At 36.1% G+C, this 22,678-nt stretch overlaps 4 protein-coding genes across 5 annotated transcripts in view; 3 read left to right on the top strand and 1 right to left on the bottom strand.

The window, feature by feature from the left end:
* Positions 1–22,678, bottom strand: part of LOC112049226 (macoilin-1) — a 70,038-nt gene that overhangs the window by 17,565 nt on the left and 29,795 nt on the right. The gene's annotated exons all lie outside the window — the stretch shown is intronic.
* On the top strand, positions 874–6,242 carry LOC128199176 (esterase FE4-like). The gene is made up of 4 exons (XM_052887519.1): positions 874–918; positions 2,693–2,836; positions 3,906–5,218; positions 5,931–6,242. Exons 1-4 carry the CDS (start codon positions 877–879, stop codon positions 6,100–6,102), a joined length of 1,671 nt encoding a protein of 556 aa, XP_052743479.1. The 5' UTR covers positions 874–876; the 3' UTR covers positions 6,103–6,242.
* LOC112049229 (peptidyl-prolyl cis-trans isomerase-like) lies at positions 1,664–2,388 on the top strand. Its single transcript, XM_024087034.2, is given in 1 exon segment — positions 1,664–2,388. A coding segment is annotated over 1 exon segment (498 nt). The 5' UTR covers positions 1,664–1,731; the 3' UTR covers positions 2,230–2,388.
* On the top strand, positions 7,808–17,068 carry LOC112049230 (esterase FE4-like). The gene is made up of 4 exons (XM_052887518.1): positions 7,808–7,864; positions 11,902–12,045; positions 14,585–15,894; positions 16,277–17,068. Exons 1-4 carry the CDS (start codon positions 7,823–7,825, stop codon positions 16,461–16,463), a joined length of 1,683 nt encoding a protein of 560 aa, XP_052743478.1. The 5' UTR covers positions 7,808–7,822; the 3' UTR covers positions 16,464–17,068.

Below are 22,678 nucleotides of genomic sequence, written 5' to 3'. Positions count from 1 at the left end.
TATAAATTGTTAAAAGGTGTGCTAAGGTATTATCATTATCAGCCGATGCAGGTCCACTGCTGGATATATCCCTCTTGATTTACAGACACCACGGTCGTCGCCTGCATCACGCATGCATTTGGATTTTAAACCCAAATCAAATTCAAATGCATGCGTGAAATTAAATTTAAATTTAGCTGAACAGTCGAACAGTTAAATCGTCTGGTAAATCAATTATAGTCTCAGTGATTTATAAATACTATGTTTGTCGGATTCGTCGGTTTATTTCGGAGTATAGAAAATAAATCAAATATTGAATATCCAGTGTTGTTGAATTTAATCTACCATAATTTATAAATAATCTAATTCAATTAGATTACATAAACATCGTATAGGTGCGTATAGCTAGATTATCAACTTTGATAATAATTATCCAATTTGTTATTTCCGATTGCTTTGATGATGATCTTTATAATAAAACTGGTCGAATTCTATTCGCAATTTTAGATTTTACTTATACTGAAGCTAAAAATGTTTTTTTTTTTCGATTTTTTTTTGTTCGTCTGTCTGTGTATTTTTGTTATTCGGGCATCACGCTGAAACTACTGAATGAATTCAAATGAAACTTTTGCTCGGTTTGAGTCAAAACATGGAGAAGGTGATAGAATCCTTTTTTTGCGAAAATAAAATAAGAAGGGGATGCAATAGGGGTTGAAAGTTTACATTGATTTCCACGAAGTCGCAGGCGTCCGCTAATAAGTAAATAAAACCGAATAACGTGGGGTATTATAGATCGCACATGACGTATTGAAGCGTTCAATTAATTTACATTATGCAAATATTTTTTGCTATAAAAAGCATCTTAATAGATTACTTCTGTTATACAGACAGATAGCAATGTATATGAACGTGGCTTATTCCATACTCGGGATAATTTTGGTAAATATATTATTTTCTTACAAATAAGACACTCATTCGCACGAGAGTTATTTTAACGGACGATAAAAAAGCGTACAATTACAACAAATGCATTTCCAAGTATATGTTCACACGACAGCCTTTTTAAATAAAACACGACGCTTTTTTATCGAGCAGTGTTGCATTTACAATTTTGGGCGATGGAAATAAACCATGAATTTAATCAAGAACGTTAATAAAAACGCAAACGCTGAGTTTTAACGTGTCGCTTTTTTAACTCTGGGGAATGGGGACTAATGATACTAGTGTGGACGCATCACGCGGGCTGTAAAGTGTACACTTGATATCGTGTACAAATATCAAAATAATCGTGCCACCTGAATTTTACGTTTCGTTGATAAAATGACTAAACTAAACAAAATAACTTTTTTACATAGCATTTCAAGAATATTAAAAAAAAAAAGAAAACGGTTCTAACGTTTGTCGCCGGTGGTATTTTTTTATTTCATTGTTAGAAGTTAGACCTTGACTGCAATCCTGATGGTAAGTGACGATGCAATCTAAGATGAAAGCGAGCTAACTTGTTAGGCGTAGGATGAAAATCCACACCCATTACGGTTTCTACAGAACATTGTACAGGAAGGCTATTTCTTTGCTCTCAAGTGTAGTTAAGTGAGTGAATTTTCAGCAATAGTGTATTGAAAATCTTAGGTAGGTAATAATTCTAAATTTTCCCGATATACAAATTTATACTTGCTTGTATTTGATAAATCGCTAACGTAAATCGCCGTCCTTTTCTTTAAATAGATTGGTGAATTGTAAGGATTTACTAAAATGAGCTTGCCCCGAGTATTTTTGGATGTAGCCGTCGATGGTGCACCATTGGGAAGAATCGTCGTTGAGTTAAGAACTAACGTCACTCTAAAAACATGTGAAAACTTCCGTGCGCTATGCACTGGTGAAAAGGGCTTCGGCTACAGAGGCTCCACCTTCCACCGTGTCATCCCCAACTTCATGTTGTAAGGGGGTGACTTCACCAACCACAACGGCACTGGCGGCAAGTCCATCTACGGAGAGAAGTTTGCTGATGAGAACTTCATCCTCAAGCACACCAGACCCGGAGCTCTCTCTATGGCAAACGCTGGCCCTAACACTAATGGCTCTCAATTCTTTGTAACCACAGTGAAGACTTCCTGGTTGGACGGCAGACACGTCGTGTTTGGCAATGTGGTAGAAGGCATGGATGTTGTGAAACAAGTGGAAGCCCTGGGCTCCCAGTCGGGCAAGCCATCCAAGAAGATTGTCATCGCTGACTGTGGCCAGCTTTCTTAAGATACTGTAATATTTATATAATAAAACGCAATATTTTAAGTTATGTGTAATGTCCTCCGAAGCAAACCTTCCCAGTCAGTATATAACATTTATAAAGTTTGAGGTCATTCCAATTATGTTGTAAAAAATTTAAACTATGAAACTATTATTTTTATTGCATTGCAACTAAAAACTGCCTCCGATTCCGGTGGGCGTGGGTTCGAATCCACCCGGGGCATGTAGCCCCAACTTTTCAGTTGTGTGCATTTGAATCTTAGTTTATTTTCTAATTTTTGTTAATCGAACTTTATCTTTTAATTTTATGTTAAGTATACTCCTTTCCATTCTGTGTTGACAAACTTCTAATGTGCCGGGACGCCATTCCAGATTTCCAGCACCTTGGGGGCCCAACGTCCATCGGCTCTTTGAGCTATGTGCCCATTGCGTAATATTTACTAAAATAATTTTTTACTAAACATTTCAGCACAATGCGGCCGGTAACATCGTGCGAGTAGAGCAGGGGAGACTGAGAGGAGAACAACTGAAGACGATCACGGGGGACACATTGTACTACAGTTTCAAAGGTATCCCCTACGCTGCGCCACCCGTCGGCAAACTGAGGTTTAAGGTAAGGAATCATCATTATCAACCCATATTCGGCTCAGTTTAGCTCCAGTCTCTCAGAATGAGAGAGGAGGCTGGAGCTCAGCAGTGAGCTCAGAATGAGAGGGGTTAGGCGGGTAAGCGTAGTCCACCACGCTGGCCCAATGCGGATTGGCAGACTTCACACACGCATCAGAGAATTAAGCAAATTCTCGCGTATACAGGTTCATATATCTAAGGAATAACTAACAATAAAAATATGTGTGACGAAATTCCAGTCAGCGCCGTGCGGCAAAAACCCATGCTACGCCGCTGCTCATACTCTGCCAACCGTGTTTACAAACATGGATTTAAACTTTAATTGAAAATGAAGTGAACTTAAATTATTAGTGATAAGGTTTACTTAGAAAAAAAATTATATTTAAATTTTAATCCATGTTTTTATGGATTAAAATTACCAACCGGTCGAACCAGCATTACTGCAGATTTTGAATAGGAATATTTTAAAGCTAGAATTTGTCTAAAGATTTTGATTAGGCGCGTGGACATTTCATTTGTTTTCAATTGACAAAATCGTAGCATTTTGTGATAGTATATATTACTACTGATCTAAGATTTAGCATTAGAAATATATAACCTCAACTGTTATTTATTTGAGATGAGAACTAAATGATAGAAAGTAGTCACTTTGACACATAGCACATAGGTTGCCTATTTCTTAAGCGGAATCTCAGACTATATGCCAATGAAAGTAGGCCGAAACTTTCTGAGATATAAATCAGAAATCTAGGCCTACGATTGGAATCTAGTATAATGTATATATATTCTCTATACTAGTACATTTAATTGGACTGTTCGTTTCGCACTGGTTAAACCGGAATGCACGATTTAATACATTTTGGTACCATGACAAGTCGATTTTTTTTGAAATTACACATGATTCTTTTTTTCCGACTACACGTGTTACAGGTTCTGTTATTAAATATATATACACTTTTTTGTTTACTATATTTGTTTTTTTATAAAAACGGTAATTACTGTAAGTAGTACATACCTGTACCTAATGATGTATTAATCTTCTACATAATTTTTAGGCTCCTCAACCTGCGCCATCATGGGGTGGTATACGAAACGCTACCAAGCACGGGAATGTGTGCCCACAATTTTATCAGCTTTTGAACCAATTTGTACCGGGAAGCGAAGACTGCCTATTTATAAATGTTTACACTCGATCTTTGGACCCACGTGCCGATATGCCGGTGTTTTTTGTAATACACGGTGGTGGTTTCACATGGGGTTCAGGAAACGACGATATTTATGGACCCGACTTCTTAATCGATCAGTCTGATGTAGTCGTTGTGACATTTAACTACAGACTTGACAATCTAGGATTTTTGTGCATGGGAACCCCGGAAGTACCCGGCAATGCAGCTATGAAAGATCAGGTGGCAGCATTGCGATGGGTGCAAAGAAACATTAAGAAATTTGGCGGCGATCCAAACAACGTGACAATTTTCGGCGAAAGTGCAGGTGCCTTTGCTGTTACATACCACACAGTGTCACCGATGTCTCGGGGACTTTTCAACAGAGCAATAGCTTTGAGTGGAGTTGCGACAACTTCTTTCACCGTTGAATTTGAACCAGAACGAAGACCTTTTGTGCTTGGAAAAATTCTGGGTTTCGAGACTGCAAACACTACAGAGCTTTTAGAATACCTCCAAAGCGTTCCTGCCGAAGCACTGGTCAACGTAATGACGCCTATCATAGCCTACGAGGAAAATTATATATCTGAGTTATTATTATTGACAGTACCGGTCGTAGAAAAAGATTATGGTCAAGAAATTTTTTTACCAGAAGATTTTGAACTTTTGATTAAAAAGGGACAAAGTAATGTTGACATTTTCCTAGGACACACGTCAGCTGAGGGAATTTTCTTTATGCCTAATTTTAATAAAGAATCAGTATACGAAAACTACGACAAATACCCTGAACTTTTAGTACCAAGAGACATTTATTATTACAGAAGCACACCAAAAACACATTTAAAAATAGCGGATTATGTAAAACAGTTCTACACTGGGTCAAAGCAGATGTCTTTAAAAACGGTACCGCAGTTTGTCAGCCTTATTACGGACAATTTCGTTTACTCCATCGTTAAACACGCTGATCATCTTTCCGAATTCAGCAGAAACAACAATATATATCTTTATGAGTTCTCATTTATATCCGAAAGAAATGTTTACAGCCGGAATGGCTTACCATATGGAATAATCGGTGTATCGCACTTTGATGACCTGATGTACATATTTAACGCCAAGATGTACAATTTGCCGCTCAACAAAAATGCCACTTCTTATAAAATGATACGACAAATGTGCGGCTTAATCACCAACTTTGTAAAATATGGGTAATTATTTTCAATTAATCTAATTACCTAATATTACAAACTAGCTACTGTCCGCGCCCAGTGGATAAGACCTCTGCCTCCGATTCCGGAGGGTGTGTGTTTGAATCCGGTCCGGGGCATGCACTTCCAACTTTTCAGTTGTGTGCATTTTAAGAAATTAAATATCACGCGTCTCAATCGGTGAAGGAAAACATCGTGAGGAAACCTGCATACCAGAGAATTATCTTAATTCTCTGCATGTGTTAAGTCGCATTGGGCCCGCGTGGTGGACTATTGGCCTTATCCCTCTTGTTCTGAGAGGAGACTCGAGCTCAGCAGTGAGCTGAATATGGGTTGATGACGACTGTCCGCGACTTCGTCTGCGCAGGATTCGTATGTGTTTTAAACATATTATTTTGTTTTCGTAGTTGCCATGTATGTTTATGTTAATATAAAAATTGCGCGTGGCCTAAATTGGTACTAATTAACAGTGCCCCCATCTTGTCGTCTCTATCTATCTCTTTGCGGGTAAATGAGATCACTAACGCTGGTAAGATAATTGCACCGCCAGTCGCGCGCAGACTTTGCGCACTGTAAAAGAATTTTCAAAATCGGTTTAGTAGATCCAAAGATTACCTCTTACAAAACCTCTTTAGAATATTAGTATAGATATTATAAACTTCGAAACTTCGGCAATTTTTATATTAATTTATTTTTGTAACTTTTTTTACAGGAATCCAACTCCAGACTCATCGCTCGGCGTAACCTGGCAACCATACAATGCAGACTCTCAACTATTCCTGGAAATTGGAGAACAATTGACACTCTGCTCTAATCCTATGGAAGCGACGATGAATTTTTACGATTTTATTAATGATAAAAGTTGGTTCAAAAATCTCATTTAAGGCACTATTTACTAAACACTGGTATTGATATTTTTACACTTGAGTTTTAAGCTATTCAACTTATTCATGCATTATTATGTTGTTTGTGTGTGTCTATTTGTTTGTTATAAAAAATATATCGTTGAATGAATTATTAATGATGTCATACCTTTCTTTTTTCAAGGAAGTAAAAAATAAATACACGATTTTGTTGTTTTTTGTTGGTTATACCAAAAACATAAGTCAATAGGAATTAATTTTTAATATGGGCTTGAATACTTGGCTAACGCTAAGGTAATTTTTGTTAAAGTAACAGTGTTAGGGAGCCCACATACGTGACGTATTATATTATATGTATTTGCAATTGTATTTCTAATACCTATTTACATATAAAAGCTAAATATAGAAAACAGCTTGACGTAAATTAATAGCCCAGTCAACTTAATACCTAAAATATATGCAAAACTACATTAATTATCATAAAGATGAATATGATTAAAATCGTTTAAAACATAATAGGCTAGTTGACACTTTTTTTAATGGTCTTAAATTGATCATTATCTTTCGTTTCACAGGTAATTTTTGTTGTAGGAATATGGGGATAAAATATAACCTATAGCCTTTCTCGATATATGGGCTATCTAACACTGAAAGAATTTTTCAAATCGAACCTGTAGTTCCTGAGATTAGCGCGTTCAAGCAAACAAACTAACAAACTCTTGAGCTTTATAATATTAGTATAGATACCGAAATTAAATCTTGATTCGACAGATATAAATAAAATGCCTATCGTGTACAATCTTTAGCAGTTGAGAAATGTAAGTTCTAAGTCGACGCAGAAAAAAAAAACATACCGATCATCTTGAGGACCTCCTCCTTTTTGAATTCGGTTAAAAATGATATATCGCTTAATATACACATATTAACATTCTCAGAAAAATTCAATTAACCAAGAATCATGGATTGTTTTTGTTTATTTTTTTCTTTATAATGTTATTAATTTGCTATATCTCTCCAGTTCCAGTTTTCCTACTAAAAACAGCTTACTGTTAGAAAAGAGATCACGACCTATGTTATGTTTATTTTAAAGAAATCAAACAAAATTATCTTTTTTGTTTGAATAATGCTGCGCTTCCATGGTTTATAAACACCAGCCCCCCTAGCCAAGTGGCAAGTCGATTCTCTTCCTACGATCGCTAACGCTTCGAAAACTGGAAAAACGTATGGGAATGACAGACCTGTCGATAGCAAATTCAAATGCATGCGTGAAATTAAATTTAAATTTAACTGAACAGTCGAACTGTTCAGTTAAATCGTCTGTTAAATCAATTATAGTCTCAGTGATTTATAAATACTATGTTTGTCGGATTCGTCGGTTTATTTCGGAGTACAGAAAATAAATCAAATATTGAATATACAGTGTTGTTGAATGTAATCTAATTGAATCAGACTATTCATAATTATGGTAATTATGAATAGTCTAATTCAATTAGATTACACAAACATTGTATAGGTACGTATAGCTAGATTATCAACTTTGATTATAATTACCCAATTTATTATTTCCGATTGCTTCAATTAATCAAAATACTAATATCGGGTATAAGTAAATAAAATCGAATATTGTGAAGTATTATAGAACGCACGTAACGTATTCAAGCGTTTAATTGATTTACATCATGCAAATATTTTTTGCTATAAAAAGCATCTTAGTAGATTACTTCTGTACAGACAGATAACAATGTATATGAACGTGGCTTATTCCATACTCGGGATAATTTTGGTAAATATATTATTTTGTTACAAATAAGAAACTCATTCGCACGAGAGTTTTTTTAACGGACGATAAAAAAACGTTCAATCTATACTAATATTATAAAGAGGTAAAGTTTGTAAGTTTGTAAGTTTGTAAGTTTGTAAGTTTGTAACAATTCTTTGAAATGGGGTAATCTTCGGAACTACTGGTCCGATTTTAAAAATTCTTTCACCAGTAGAAAGCTACGTTATCGGGGAGTGCTATAGGCTATATTTTATATTTCTGTCATAGATAACTATAGTATGCGCGTTATCATCTGAGTCGTCCGGTCATAAAAGTCAAAAAAGATAGGAATGTGCAGCGCGCCTACCTGCGCACCCTAATTATCGATAAACGGCTACCTGCGCACGTGCTAATGATGAGTCAATAATGATTTGGACGATTCTGATTGGTCGGTTTCTAATGTAATTGCATTGCGTATTTTTTTTGCTATAAATGTGTTTACTGCAATTAAATAAATACATTCATGTGTTACTCGTTGCGCACTATGGATACTTTATTTTCTAACGTTGATCTGAAGAAATTACATGGCGATATTAGCCCTCAAGCTCGAACACTGATTCACAACGTATTCCTGTTTCTCAATGAATTGAAAAGTGATCCGAATAAAGTGGCTTCTCTAAATTTCAACAAACCACGTGAAATGGCCGCATTTGTTTGTGGTGTGAGCAGAGCGACAGTGGACCGAATCAAGACGGAAGTATCACAATCAGGCAGTACCTGTATACCAAGAACAAATTTTAAGAAACCACAAACCGTCACTAATATTGACGATTTTGATAAAAGTGTGTTGAAGCGAACTGTAGCTTCATTTTATGAGAATGGAGAGTATCCATCCGTGGCGAAAATTTTAGAAAAATTCCGTGAACAATTACCCGATTTTAAATGCGGCAACACTTCAATGAGAATACTACTGAAGGAGGTTGGGTTCCAGTATAAGAAAAATAGCGAAGGACGTAAATATTTAATGGAAAGAACTGATATTGTTTGTGCTAGAATGGACTTTTTAAGGAAATTGGATTTACTTAGAAGAACTAACGATCAGCGACCACGTTTCTATCTAGACGAAACATGGATTAATCAAAACCATGCAAGAAAGAGGATGTGGCTTGGAAGCAACGATGAAGGAGGTTTCAAGAATCAGCCTGTGGGAAAAGGCCAAAGATTAATAGTTTGCCATGCGGGTTCTGCAAGGACTGGCTTCGTTCCAGATGCGAAGCTAATATTTAAAGCGGTGAAATCAAAGGATGCTGATTACCACACAGAAATGGATGGCGAAACATATATGGCATGGTTTTCCGAATTCCTGAATCTACTTGAAGAGCCCTCAGTTATAATTGTCGATAACGCAAGCTATCATTCGATACAGTTGGAAAAGATACCCACAAGAAACACGAGGAAAGCTGAAATTCAAGAATGGTTGACAAAGAAAAAGATTCCATATTCCAGCAACGAAATTATTGAAGAATTAATAAGAAAAGTAAAAGCCAGTAACCCGCAGAAAGTCTACGCTTTAGACCATCTGGCAAATGAACGAGGTCATGAAGTAATAAGGCTCCCTCCATATCACTGTCAATATAACCCAATAGAATTAATTTGGGCACAAGTAAAGGGAGAAGTTGCGAAGAATAATAATACCTTCAAGATAGCAGATGTCGAAAATCACCTCCACCGAGCCATAGAAAATGTCACACGAGAAGACTGGGCCAAATGTGTTAGGCATGCCGAAGAACTTCAAAACAAAGATTTACAAAAAGCTCTAATTAGAGATCACGCGCCGCTTATAATAAATTTGGCAGAAGACGAAGATTCTGATGATGAAGACTCAGATGAAGATTAATTTTATTTAGTTAATAATTATATAATATGAAATATGTATTATATTAAATCAAATATTGTTATTTTTTTTAATTTTGTGAACAAGATACGATAATAAACTTTACTTATCGATAATATGTCTTTCATTGTTACACCCTTCACTAGACGGCTCCATAAGACCCATAAGTGCAAGCGAGATAGATATAGAGAAATGATTTATGGCCCTAAGACTCAGTTGTTAACGCGCGTACTATACTGAGTTATCGCAGGTTTTCTCTTACAGGTCGGACCGAAAAACTTACTTATTCGCATGCGCTGCCTCAACCATTGCGTATAACTGAAATAAATGTATGGAGGTTTTTTGAACCTTTAAAAGTTCTACAAAAAAGTCCGCGACACCATATATCTATCTTTTATATTTTAGCAGATATAGTACCTTTAGTACTTTAATAAATTATTTAAATTTTAAACTAAGGTTTACGTCATTATTTACACAACTAAACTTAAATACTTATCAAAATAAATTATTTAATAATCACAAGGATATTAAAGAGATAAGATTTGCCCTTTACAGTATGTTAGTTAGTTATATAGTTTCGGAGATAATACAAAATTTCTGAAAGTCGCAGAAATGTCGCTATATGACGCCCCGCGGTTTCAATTACGTGGTTCCCGTTTCCGTGTGAATATGAGAACCAAACATAGCCTATGACACTCGCAAATAATGTAGCTTTCTATTGGTAAAAGAATTTTCCAAATCGGTCCAATAGATCCAGAGATTACCCCCGACAACCACACAAACTTTACCTCTTTATAGTATGAGCATAGAAGTCGCTTGGGAAATTATAGTCTTTTGGTCGGTAGGGTAGGGTAAGGTAGGGTAGGGGTAGGGTACGAGTAGGGTTAGGGTAGAGGTAAGGTAGGGGTAGGGAGGGGTTAGGGTTAGCGGTAGGGTAGGAGTAAGGTAGGGGTAGAGTAGGGTAGGGTTGGGTAGGTTTACGAGCAGGGTAAGGTAGAGGTAGAGAAGTTTACATCAATTTTTACGCGGACGAAGTCGCGGGCGTCCGCTAGTTACAAGTATATTTTTACACGACAGCGTTTTTAAAACACGACTTTTTTATCGAGCAGTGTTGCATTTACAATTTTGGGCGTTGAAAATAGACCATGAATTAAATCAAGGATGTTAATAAAAGCGCAAACGCTGAGTCATAACATGTCGCTTTTTAACTCTGGGAATGAGGACTCAAATGATACTAAAGTGTTTTTCAGATAGCATGGGTCACAGTTGCCTTATGACGTTCATAATACGTACTATTATCGTGAATCGCGGCAAACTTTCAATAGTGAAACGAACAAAACAATATAAACTGCAAACGACGAGTAATAAGGGCATTGAAAACGATCAAATGACAACGGGCGTCGAAGTATGAAAATTATTCAATTTAATTTTTCATTTACTGAGAGCACATAGGTACATTCAAATGTATTCGGCCATATCTGGCATACAACAATTTATGTTAAAAAAATCAATAGCAAATAACATAACCAGGCAGTTCAGAAAAAAAAATGGAGTGTATAATAGATAGAATAAGGAATCTACGATTATAAAGGCTGCATTTTTGCTGCATTGCTGCAAACTCATGACCTTGGATGCTGAAGTCAGGATCACCCACTGCGAAAGCTGTTGTTACCGCATTTGTTCATCGACTTTTTACTATCGCTTTAAAAAAATACACAAAATTCAAAGTGGGTTTTTATAGTAATTATTTAAATCTATAAATGGTTACTGTACATCATTTTTCAAAAATGGGCTCACATTGCCCTCTGCTTGTCAAACTAGGCTTTTAAAAAAACGAGGTCTTCAATTTTTTTTTTATATATTTTGGCGGTACTACTACTACAAGACAATACATAATCTCAGAACAATTTGGACCTTTGGACTTGTATCGCATTGAAATTCACCAACAAAATTGTATGTCCTTTCTTTGAGGGGGACGAGATAAACTAACACATGCGAGGATATGCCCACATTAGCCCAAAGAAACTATAAAAAGTACAACAAAATTTTTTTACGGTGCCGGGACGCCATTCCAGATTTCCAGCACCTTAAGGCCCCAACGTCCATCAGCTGTTCGAGCTATGTGCCCATTGCATAATATTTACAAAAATAATTTTGTACATTTCAGCATAATGTGGCTGCTAACATCGTGCGAGTAGAGCAGGGGAGACTGAGAGGAGAACAACTGAAGACGATCACGGGGGACACATTGTGCTACAGTTTCAAAGGTATCCCCTACGCTGCGCCACCGGTCGGCAAACTGAGGTTTAAGGTGAGGAATCATCATTATCAACCCATATTTCGCTCACTACTGAGCTCGAGTCTCCTCTCAGAAGGAGAGGGGTTAGGCCAATAGTCCACCACGCTGGCCCAATGCGGATTGGCAGACATCACACACGCATCAGAGAATTAAGAATTCTCGCGTATAAGGATTAACTAATACTAATAGAAAAGTTTTGTATCCACTAGTATTATAACCGCAAAAGTAACTTGGAAACGGGCACGGCACAAATTTTAATTCATAAAAACATGGATTAAAATTTAAATATCAATTTATTAAAACTTATCACTAAAAAAACATACCTACATACAGTCGAACGTAGAACCTCCTCCTTTTTGGAAGTCGGTTAATAAAGTTCATTTCACTTTGAATTAAGGTTTAAATCCATGTTTATAAATATGGTCGGCAGAGTATGAGCAGTGGCGTAGCAAGGGTTTTAACCGCACGGCGCTGATTGGAATTTCGTCACACATATTTTTATTGTTATATGTATATCTTCACATAATACAACTACGAGTAATTTAAAATCATGATCAAATAAGATCAAACTACCACTGCTTCAGAAGGAGTAGGTACCTTTAAGAGAAAAAATTACCAACCGGTCGACACCAGCATTACTGCAGACTTTGAATTGGCATATTTTAAAGCTAGAATTTGTCTAATGATTTTGATTAGGCGCGCGGACGTAATTATGTATTTGTTTACAATTGACTAAATCGTAGCATTTTGTGATAGTATATATTACTAGCGGACGCCCGCGACTTCGTCCGCGTAAAAATTGATGTAAACTTCTCTACCTCGACCTTACCCTGCTCGTAAACCTACCCAACCCTACCCTACCCCTACCTTACTCCTACCCTACCGCTAACGCTAACCCTACCCTCCCCCCACCTTACCCCTACCCTTACCCTACCCATAACCTATCCTACCCTACCCCTAATCTACACCCACCTTACCCCTACCCTACCCCTACCTTACTCCTACCTTACCCCTACCCCAACCCTTCCCTACCCGTACCCTACCCTACCCCTATCCTACTCCTACCCTACCCTATACGTTCCATATCATTCCCCTACTTCTACCTTGCCCCTACACTACCCCTACCTTATCCGTACCCTACCCTACCCTACCCTACACTTTCCCCCTACCCTACCTCTATCCTACCCCATCCCTACCCCTATCCTATCAAAATCCCTCAGCAAAATTAGTTTTTTGCGTGGTGCAATGACCAAAAGACTATAATTTCCCAAGCGACTTCTATGCTAATACTATAAAGAGGTAAAGTTTGTGTGGTTGTTGGGGGTAATCTCTGGATCTACTGGACCGATTTGGAAAATTCTTTTACCAATAGAAAGCTACATTATTTGCGAGTGTCATAGGCTATGTTTGGTCCTCATGTTCACACGGGAACGGGAACCACGTAATTGAAACCGCGGGGCGTCATATAGCGGCATTTCTGCGACTTTCAGAAATTTTGTATTATCTCCGAAACTATATAACTAATTAACATACTGTAAAGGGCAAATCTTATCTCTATAATATCCTTGTGATTATTACATTAATTTATTTTGATAAGGATTTAAGTTTAGTTGTGTAAATAATGACGTAAACCTTAGCTTAAAATTTAAATAATTTATTAAAGTACTAAAGGTACTATATCTGCTAAAATATAAAAGATAGATATATGGTGTCGCGGACTTTTTTGTAGAACTTTTAGAGGTTCAAAAAGCCTCGATACATTAATTTCAGTTATACGCAATGGTTGAGGCAGCGCATGCGAATAAGTAAGTTTTTCGGTCCGACCTGTAAGAGAAAACCCGCGATAACTCAGTAGTTATATATGATAGAAATATAAAATATAGCCTATAGCACTCCCCGATAACGTAGCATTCTACTGGTGAAAGAATTTTTAAAATCGGACCAGTAGTTCCGAAGATTACCCCATTTCAAAGAATTGTTACAAACTTACAAACTTACAAACTTTACCTCTTTATAATATTAGTATAGAAGTATAGATTACGGATCGTAGATTTAGCTTTAGAAATATATACCCTCAACTGTTATTATTTGAGATGAGTGAATAAATGATAGAAAATTACATTGACACATTGCACATAGGTGGTCTAGTTAATTTAATTCAACTATTTTGAGTATATCTTTCCTAAGCCGAATCTCGTACTATTCTCGAATCACTGAAGATAAGTCTAAACTTTCTGAGATATAAATCTCAAATCTAGGCCTATGTTTGGAATCTAGTATAATGTATATCTATTCTCTATACTCGTACATTTAATTGGACTGTTCGTTTCGCACTGGTTAAACCGGAATGCACGATTTAATATTTTTTGTACTATGACAAGTCGATTTTTTCAATTACACATGATTTTTTTTCCGATTACACGTGTAACAGATTCTGTTATTAAATATACATACACTTTTTTGTTTACTTGTTTTGTTATAAAAACGGTAATTACTGTAAGTAGTACATACCTGTACCTAATCATGTATTAATCTTCTAAATAATTTTTAGGCTCCTCAACCTGCGCCATCATGGGGTGGTATACGAAACGCTACCGAGCACGGGAATGTGTGCCCACAATTTGATCAGCTTAGAAACAAATTTGTACCGGGAAGCGAAGACTGCCTATTTATAAATGTTTACACTCCATGTTTGGACCCACGTGCCGATATGCCGGTGTTTTTTGTAATACACGGTGGTGGTTTCACATGGGGTTCAGGAAACGACGATATTTATGGACCCGACTTCTTAATCGATCAGTCTGATGTAGTCGTTGTGACATTTAACTACAGACTTGACAATCTAGGATTTTTGTGCATGGGAACCCCGGAAGTACCCGGCAATGCAGCTATGAAAGATCAGGTGGCAGCATTGCGATGGGTGCAAAGAAACATTAAGAAATTTGGCGGCGATCCAAACAACGTGACAATTTTCGGCGAAAGTGCAGGTGCCTTTGCTGTAACATACCACACAGTGTCGCCGATGTCTCGGGGACTTTTCAACAGAGCAATAGCTTTGAGTGGAGTTGCGACTACTTCTTTCACCGTTGAATTTGAACCAGAACGAAGACCTTTTGTGCTTGGAAAAAATCTGGGCTTCGAGACTGCAAACACTACAGAGCTTTTAGAATACCTCCAAAGTGTCCCCGCCGAAGCACTGGTCAACGTAATGACGCCTCTCATAGCCTACGAGGAAAATTATATACCTGGGTTATTATTAATGACAGTACCGGTCGTAGAAAAAGATTATGGTCAAGAAATTTTTTTACCAGAAGATTTTGAACTTTTGATTAAAAAGGGACAAAGTAATGTTGACATTTTCTTAGGACACACGTCAGCTGAGGGAATTTTCTTTATGCCTAATTTTAATAAAGAATCAGTATACGAAAACTACGACAAATACCCTGAACTTTTAGTTCCAAGGGACATTTATTACAGAAGCACACCAAAGACACATTTAAAAATAGCGGATTATGTAAAACAGTTCTACACTGGGTCAAAGCAGATGTCTTTAAAAACGGTACCGCAGTTTGTCAGCCTTATTACTGACAATTTCGTTTACTCCATCGTTAAACACGCTGATCATCTTTCCGAATTCAGCAGAAACAACAATATATATCTTTATGAGTTCTCATTTATATCCGAAAGAAATGTTTACAGCCGGAATGGCTTACCATATGGAATAATCGGTGTATCGCACTTTGATGACCTGATGTACATATTTAACGCCAAGATGTACAATTTGCCGCTTAACAAAAATGCCACTTCTTATAAAATGATACGACAAATGTGCGGCTTAATCACCAACTTTGTAAAATATGGGTAATTATTTTCAATTAATCTGATTAATATTATAAACTACCTACTGTCCGCGACTTCGTCTGCGCAGGATTCGTATGTGGTTTAAACATATTATTTTCTTCAGTAGTTGCTATGTATGTTTTTTTTTAGTATAAAAATTGCGCGTGGCCCAAATTGGTACTAATCAAAAGTGCCGCCATCTTCTCGTCTATCTCTTTGCGGGTGAATGAGATCACTAAAGCTGGCAACATAATTGCGCCGCCAGTCGCGCGCAGACTTATCTTGCGCGCACTGTAAAAGAATTTTCGGTTTACTAGATCCAAAGATTACCTTTTATAATACCATAAAACCTCTTTATAATATTAGTTGGTATAATTAATTTTACATTAAATTATTTTTGTAGGAATCCAACACCAGATTCATCGCTCGGCGTAACCTGGCAACCGTACAATGCAGACTCTCAAATATTCCTGGAAATTGGAGAACAACTGACACTGTACTCTAATCCTATGGATTCGGCGATGAATTTTTACGATTTTATTTATGATAAAAGTTGGTTCAAAAATCTCTTTTTAGGTACTATTTACTAAACACTTGTTTTTGGTATTGGTATTTTTACATTTAAGTCTATGTTTTGTTTTCATAAAAATATTGGTTTGACTACGTCAACGTATTCATGCATTATTAATTATGACTTATATATTAAGCGTTGTTTTTTTTTTATTTTTTTATTCTTTACAAGTTAGCCCTTGACTACAATCTCACCTGATGGTAAGTGATGATGCAATCTAAGATGGAAGCGGGCTAACTTGTTAGGAGGAGGATGAAAATCCACACCCTTTTTGGTTTCTACACGCATCGTACCGGAACGCTAAATCGCTTGGCGGTACGTCTTTGCCGGTAGGGTGGTAACTAGCCACGGCCGAAGCCTCCCACCAGCCAGACCTAGACGGGAATCGAACTCAGGACCTCCGTTTTGTAAATCCACCGCGCATACCACTGCGCCACGGAGGCCGTCAGTGTTTGTTTGTGTCTATCTGTTTGTTATAAAAATTATATCGTTGAATGAATTATTAATGATGTCATAGCTTTCTGTTTTCAAGGAAGTAAAACTAAATACACGATTTTGTTGTTTTTTGTTGATTATACCAAGACATAAGCCACTAGGAATTAATTTTTAATATGGGCTTAAATACTTGGCTAACGCTAAGGTTATTTTTGTTAAAGTAACAGTGTTAGGGAGCCCACATACGTGACGTATTATGTTTTCCAATATCTATCTAGTGTACGAAAGCTAAATATTGAATAGCTTGATTATATAATCAAGCTATTCAATATTTAGCTTTCATATATTTTACATATAAAAGCTAAATATCGAATAGCTTGACGTAGATTATTATCTATAGTATACATAATATATAATAGTCCAGTCAATTTTATTTTTAAAATATGTATGTAAGTACTTGTAAAACTACATTAATTGATTGATGCCTCAAAGCCGATTTCGACTACAGCGACGCTTCAGACTCCTCAAATCAGTCGGATGTATAGTTCTCTGGTGTGCTTTCCAGTGACTAATGTACCCTATTTTGGCCTTAAAAGTGCGACTACATAGGGCACAGGTTAGCACACCATCACAGTAATTGTATGGAATTGCGGCAGGTGGACGAAGCTTAAGATCTATACTACATTAATTACCATAAAGATGAAAATTGGTAAAATCGTTTAAAACATAATAGGCTATAGTTCGTTTCATGTAGGATTAAAAAAACATCATCATATTTTTTTAAGACGTGATTACATGAAAATTTCAATTTTTAAATATAATTTTGACAATACGAGCCAAAACTCTGTCGGCCATGATGATCTATATTTCAACTGTTTCATGACGTCACGTTATGTGATTCTTTACCAAACGGAGCGTTTGACAAAAATATTAGTTAATAATAATAGTTTGACGTTTAGTACTTCCAGTAACATTGTGACGTCAGAAAATGGACGACAGGGTTTTTGCCGTTTGGATTTTTTTTTAAATTACGTGTTTTTTAAATTAAGTTTTAAAAGAAACTGTTATTAATTAATATCGATATATTTCGGACCCTTATTATTGTTCTGCTTATTAATAATGTTTATATTAAATTTGATATGAGTCAACTACCCATTTAGGAAAACCGTAAGTATTTTCATAAAATTGTAAATGATAATTATGATTATCTTTAAAAAGTTCTCGAAACTTTTTCATAAGCTACAGTTTCTGATAATATAACGATTTTAAAAATAATTATAAAATAGCACTTAAGTTCTCAATATTTTACAAACTAATCCCTGAATAGAAAAACAGTGTTTGGCTGAGCCATCACATTTTTTAAAAACCTATCCAAATATTACACTATGAGATAAAAGGTAAAAAAAATGTCACCCACTTTACATGTACCCTAAAAAATATATGTTTCCTTATTTTATTTTACACCTTTGTCGATAATTTTACATACTCATACTTCAATACTCATGCTGTATTAGATCATCCTTGTTCACCAAAAAGCCTTGTGTGAGTGAGTGAGTGAGTGAGTGAGTGAGTGAGTGAGTGAGTGCGGGCGTGCGTGCATGTGTGAACGTTTGTTCCTCCTTTACGCTGCGGTTACTGAAGCGATTTGGCTGAAATTTGGAATGGAAATAGAGTTTGAGGTATGTAGGAGGTAATCTCTGGACACTAGAAAGCCACGTTATTTGTGAGTGTCATAGACTATTTTATCCCAGTTTTATAGCTTATAAAATGAGGTTTGTTTTAGAATTTTAGACCTAGCATAAAATTCTAAATAATCCCATGTAATCTTCGGTTTTACGATTTCGGTTCATAAAATTGCTTCTAAACAGAAAGAGCATTTAATGATTATGCTTGGCTCTTGCCTCGTGGAGTTTGGTATAGACAAGTGTGCGCTGTATCAATGTAGATCGAGGCAGGGTGTTGAGCTCCGAGAAAGTTATTTCAAAAAGTATAATTGCCTTTTTTGATAGACTTATCTTGATAAAATTATTTTATAACAAACAAAATAGTATATATATATATATATATATATATATATATATATATATATAACTAAAGCCATTTCAATGTTGAATTTAGGTAGAAAACGTTGTCTAATTATCTAACTTATTTAAAATTTATTGTTTTTTTTTAATAATTTATTAGTCAAAAATATATCTCGAAAATAATTGTCCTAAGTTTATTTCAAGTTCTCAAAATCACCGTGTGAATTAAATATAAATTTCAATATATATTTTAAATTAAATGTAAAAGTTCTAATTAAATTATCTTTAATGGCTCAACCCTTGAAAAGTTGTGAGTTGTCACATGTGTTTCATATTTATTTAAGATTTATTAAATTTACTAAAAATGCTTATTATAATACTTGCGTTGCTTCACGCCTTTTAAGTATTGTCTGGTAATGTATATAAAGCGAAATTACGTGCATATTGGTTTATTGAGTAATTATTAATGACATTTCAATCCAACATGATTAAGGCATTAATCTTCCTATGTTTGGTGGCGGTGGTGAGTATTTCTTTTTTTTTTTTCATTTATTACTAGCCGACTGTCTTCGCGTGGAATTCGTTTTTCTAATGCCTATATTTTTTTCCTTACATCCGACCTGTTTTAAGCTTACTATTTATTTACCTACTCACTTGATTTTCTAGCAAAAGTAATCTGGAAATATTTAAAAATAAACAAAACGGCTATTTTCGTATTTCAGCATAATGCGGCCGGTAACATCGTGCGAGTAGAGCAGGGGAGACTGAGAGGAGAACAATTAAAGACGATCACGGGGGACACATTGTACTACAGTTTCAAAGGTATCCCCTACGCTGCGCCACCCGTCGGCAAACTGAGGTTTAAGGTGACTTTAAAATGAAAAAAATAGTTATTAGTTAAGGAATTTTCATACCTATAATACTAAAAATCAAAATATTAATAAATTCATAAAGAACTTCTGGAAAACAACAGCCTAAGAGTTAGCCTAGGATATCACTATTAACTTAAATTAAACGTTATTAATGTACATGTATTGCTATAAACGCTTGTAATTACTACTTTGTGTAATAGATTTAAGAATGAGTTATTTTTTTTTTATTCTTTAGAAGTTAGCCCTTGCCTACAAGCCCGCCTTATGGTAAGTGATGATGCAATCTAAGATGGAAGCGGGCTAACTTGTTAGGAGGAGGATGAAAATCCACACCCCTTTCGGATTCTATACGACATCATACCGGAACGCTAAATCGCTTGGCAGTACGTCTTTGTCGGTAGGGTGGTAACTAGCCACGGCCGAAGCCTCCCGCCAGCCAGACTTGGATCGATTAAGAAAACCTCTATCGAAACCAGGACCTCCGTCATGTATCCACCGCGCATACCACTGCGCCACGGAGGTCGTCGGAGTTGTAATTGTAACGTTGAATTAATCTTCTAACCATTTTTTAGGCTCCCCAATCTGCGCCATCGTGGGTCGGTATACGAAACGCCACCGAGCATGGGAGTGTGTGTCCACAATTAGACCAGCTTAGAAGAAAAATTGTACCGGGTAGCGAAGACTGCCTATTTATAAATGTTTACACACCACGTTTAAATTCAAGTTCCGTTTTGCCAGTGTTTTTTGTGATACACGGCGGTGGTTTTACATGGGGTTCTGGAAACGACGATATATATGGACCCGACTTTTTAATCGACCAGTCCGATGTAGTCGTTGTGACATTTAATTACAGGCTTGATCATCTCGGCTTTTTAGCCATGGGAACCCCGGAAGTACCCGGCAATGCAGCTATGAAAGATCAAGTGGCAGCGATGAGATGGGTGCAAAGAAATATAAAAAAATTTGGTGGTGATCCAAACAACGTGACGATTTTCGGCGAAAGCGCGGGTGCCTTTGCTGTCACATACCACACACTGTCACCAATGTCTCGAGGACTTTTCCACAGAGCGATAGCTATGAGTGGAGTTGCAACAACTTCTTTCACTGTAGAATTTGAACCAGAAAAAAGAGCTTTTGTCCTTGGTAAAATTTTGGGATTCGACACTACAAACACTACAGAGCTTTTAGAATATCTTCAAAGTGTCCCCGCCGAACAATTACTCAATGTATTGACACCCATTATAGCGGCCGAACAATATTATATACCTGAGTTATTACTAATGACTATACCAATCGTAGAAGAAGATCATGGCCAAGAAAGATTTTTAATAGAACCTCCAGAAGTTTCAATTTTAAAGGGACATAGTAATGTTGAAATGATTTTAGGAAACACCAATGCTGAGGCACTTTTCTTTATGCCTGTTTATGATAAACAATCCATAATCGAAAACTACGACGAGCACCCTGAAGTTTTAACACCGAGAGACATGTTTTACCGAAGCACACCAAAAACCCATTTACAAATAGCTGATTATGTTAAACAGTACTACACTGGGTCAAAGCAGGTGTCTTTAAAAACGATTCCGCAATTCGTAAGCCTTATCACAGATGCTTTTGTTTACCCCGTAATTAGACACGCAAATCTTCTTTCCGAATTCAGCAGTAACAACAATATATATATGTATGAGTTCACATTCATGTCTGAAAGAAATGTTCAGAGCCGAAATGGCCTAAAATACAATATAACCGGTGTGGCACACTTTGATGACCTGATGTACATATTTAACGCCAAGTTGTACAATTTGCCGCTCGACAAAAATGCTACTTCTTATAAAATGATACGACAAATGTGTGGCTTAATCACCAACTTTGTGAAAAACGGGTAATTATTTACGACTAATCTAATTTATTTCTATAAAAAATCCGTAGGGTGTTATAGTTAAAGTAATCAGAAGGTAGCACATATATGTTAAGTTCGCTTTTTATTAGTTTATTTTTGTGATTTAGAAGTCGATTGAATTTTTTTGTTAAAAAGATTTTTTTTTTTATTATAATTTATCTTAATAATATTAATGTAGATGCTCGTGATATAATTCAAAACGTAGACAGTTTCCCTCCGTCTTTATTATTTAATTATTTTATTTCTATTACATTTAATTTATTATTTACGACACAGTTTAAATAAAACCTACTTTTATAGGAATCCAACACCAGATTCATCGCTCGGCGTAACCTGGCAACCATACAATGCAGACTCTCAACTTTTCCTGGAAATTGGAGAACAACTGACACTCTACTCTAATCCTAAGCAATCTATGACGAAGTTTTACGACTTTATTTACAATTTATAAAGATGCATCTAAAAACTGATATTATGTTTAATAATGTTGTTATTGTTTGTAATTTTATATTTTGAGTTTTCGTTTCTTGCCTTGTCTTAATCTGTTTTGCTATCATGAATTGTTGATTTATGTGGAATATTTACACTAAGGTTTTTGTCTACATCTAATCCAACATTTCTCTAAGATTTCACGTGCTGTTTAATAAAAATATTTTCGTTTGTTTTTATCTGCTTGTTATAAGTTCACAGTGCAAAGTTGTTAAAAGTGAATAATTAATGTATTTTGCTAAATATAAATATAATTCCTTGATTCATGCATGAGACAGTGAACGACAGTCCTTCGTCGCCCGGCAGCTGAGGGTTATGAATTGACCGAACCGAGGCATTGGGTCAGGGAGATCATTTGAGCCATCTATGGTTTTGCTTGGTTCTTAATACTCGTGGAATTTTGTGTAGACAAATGCTGGGTGTATCAATATAGATCAAGGCAGGGTTTTGAGCTCCGAGAACATAATTATTTCAGAAACTATTATTCTCACTTGTGAATTACTTGTGAAGGGGA

This window comes from Bicyclus anynana, chromosome 19 (assembly GCF_947172395.1).
Source record: "Bicyclus anynana chromosome 19, ilBicAnyn1.1, whole genome shotgun sequence".
NCBI classification, from domain to species: domain Eukaryota; kingdom Metazoa; phylum Arthropoda; class Insecta; order Lepidoptera; family Nymphalidae; genus Bicyclus; species Bicyclus anynana.
Note: the sequence above shows the minus strand (reverse complement) of the source record. Positions and strands in the feature narration are given on the sequence as shown.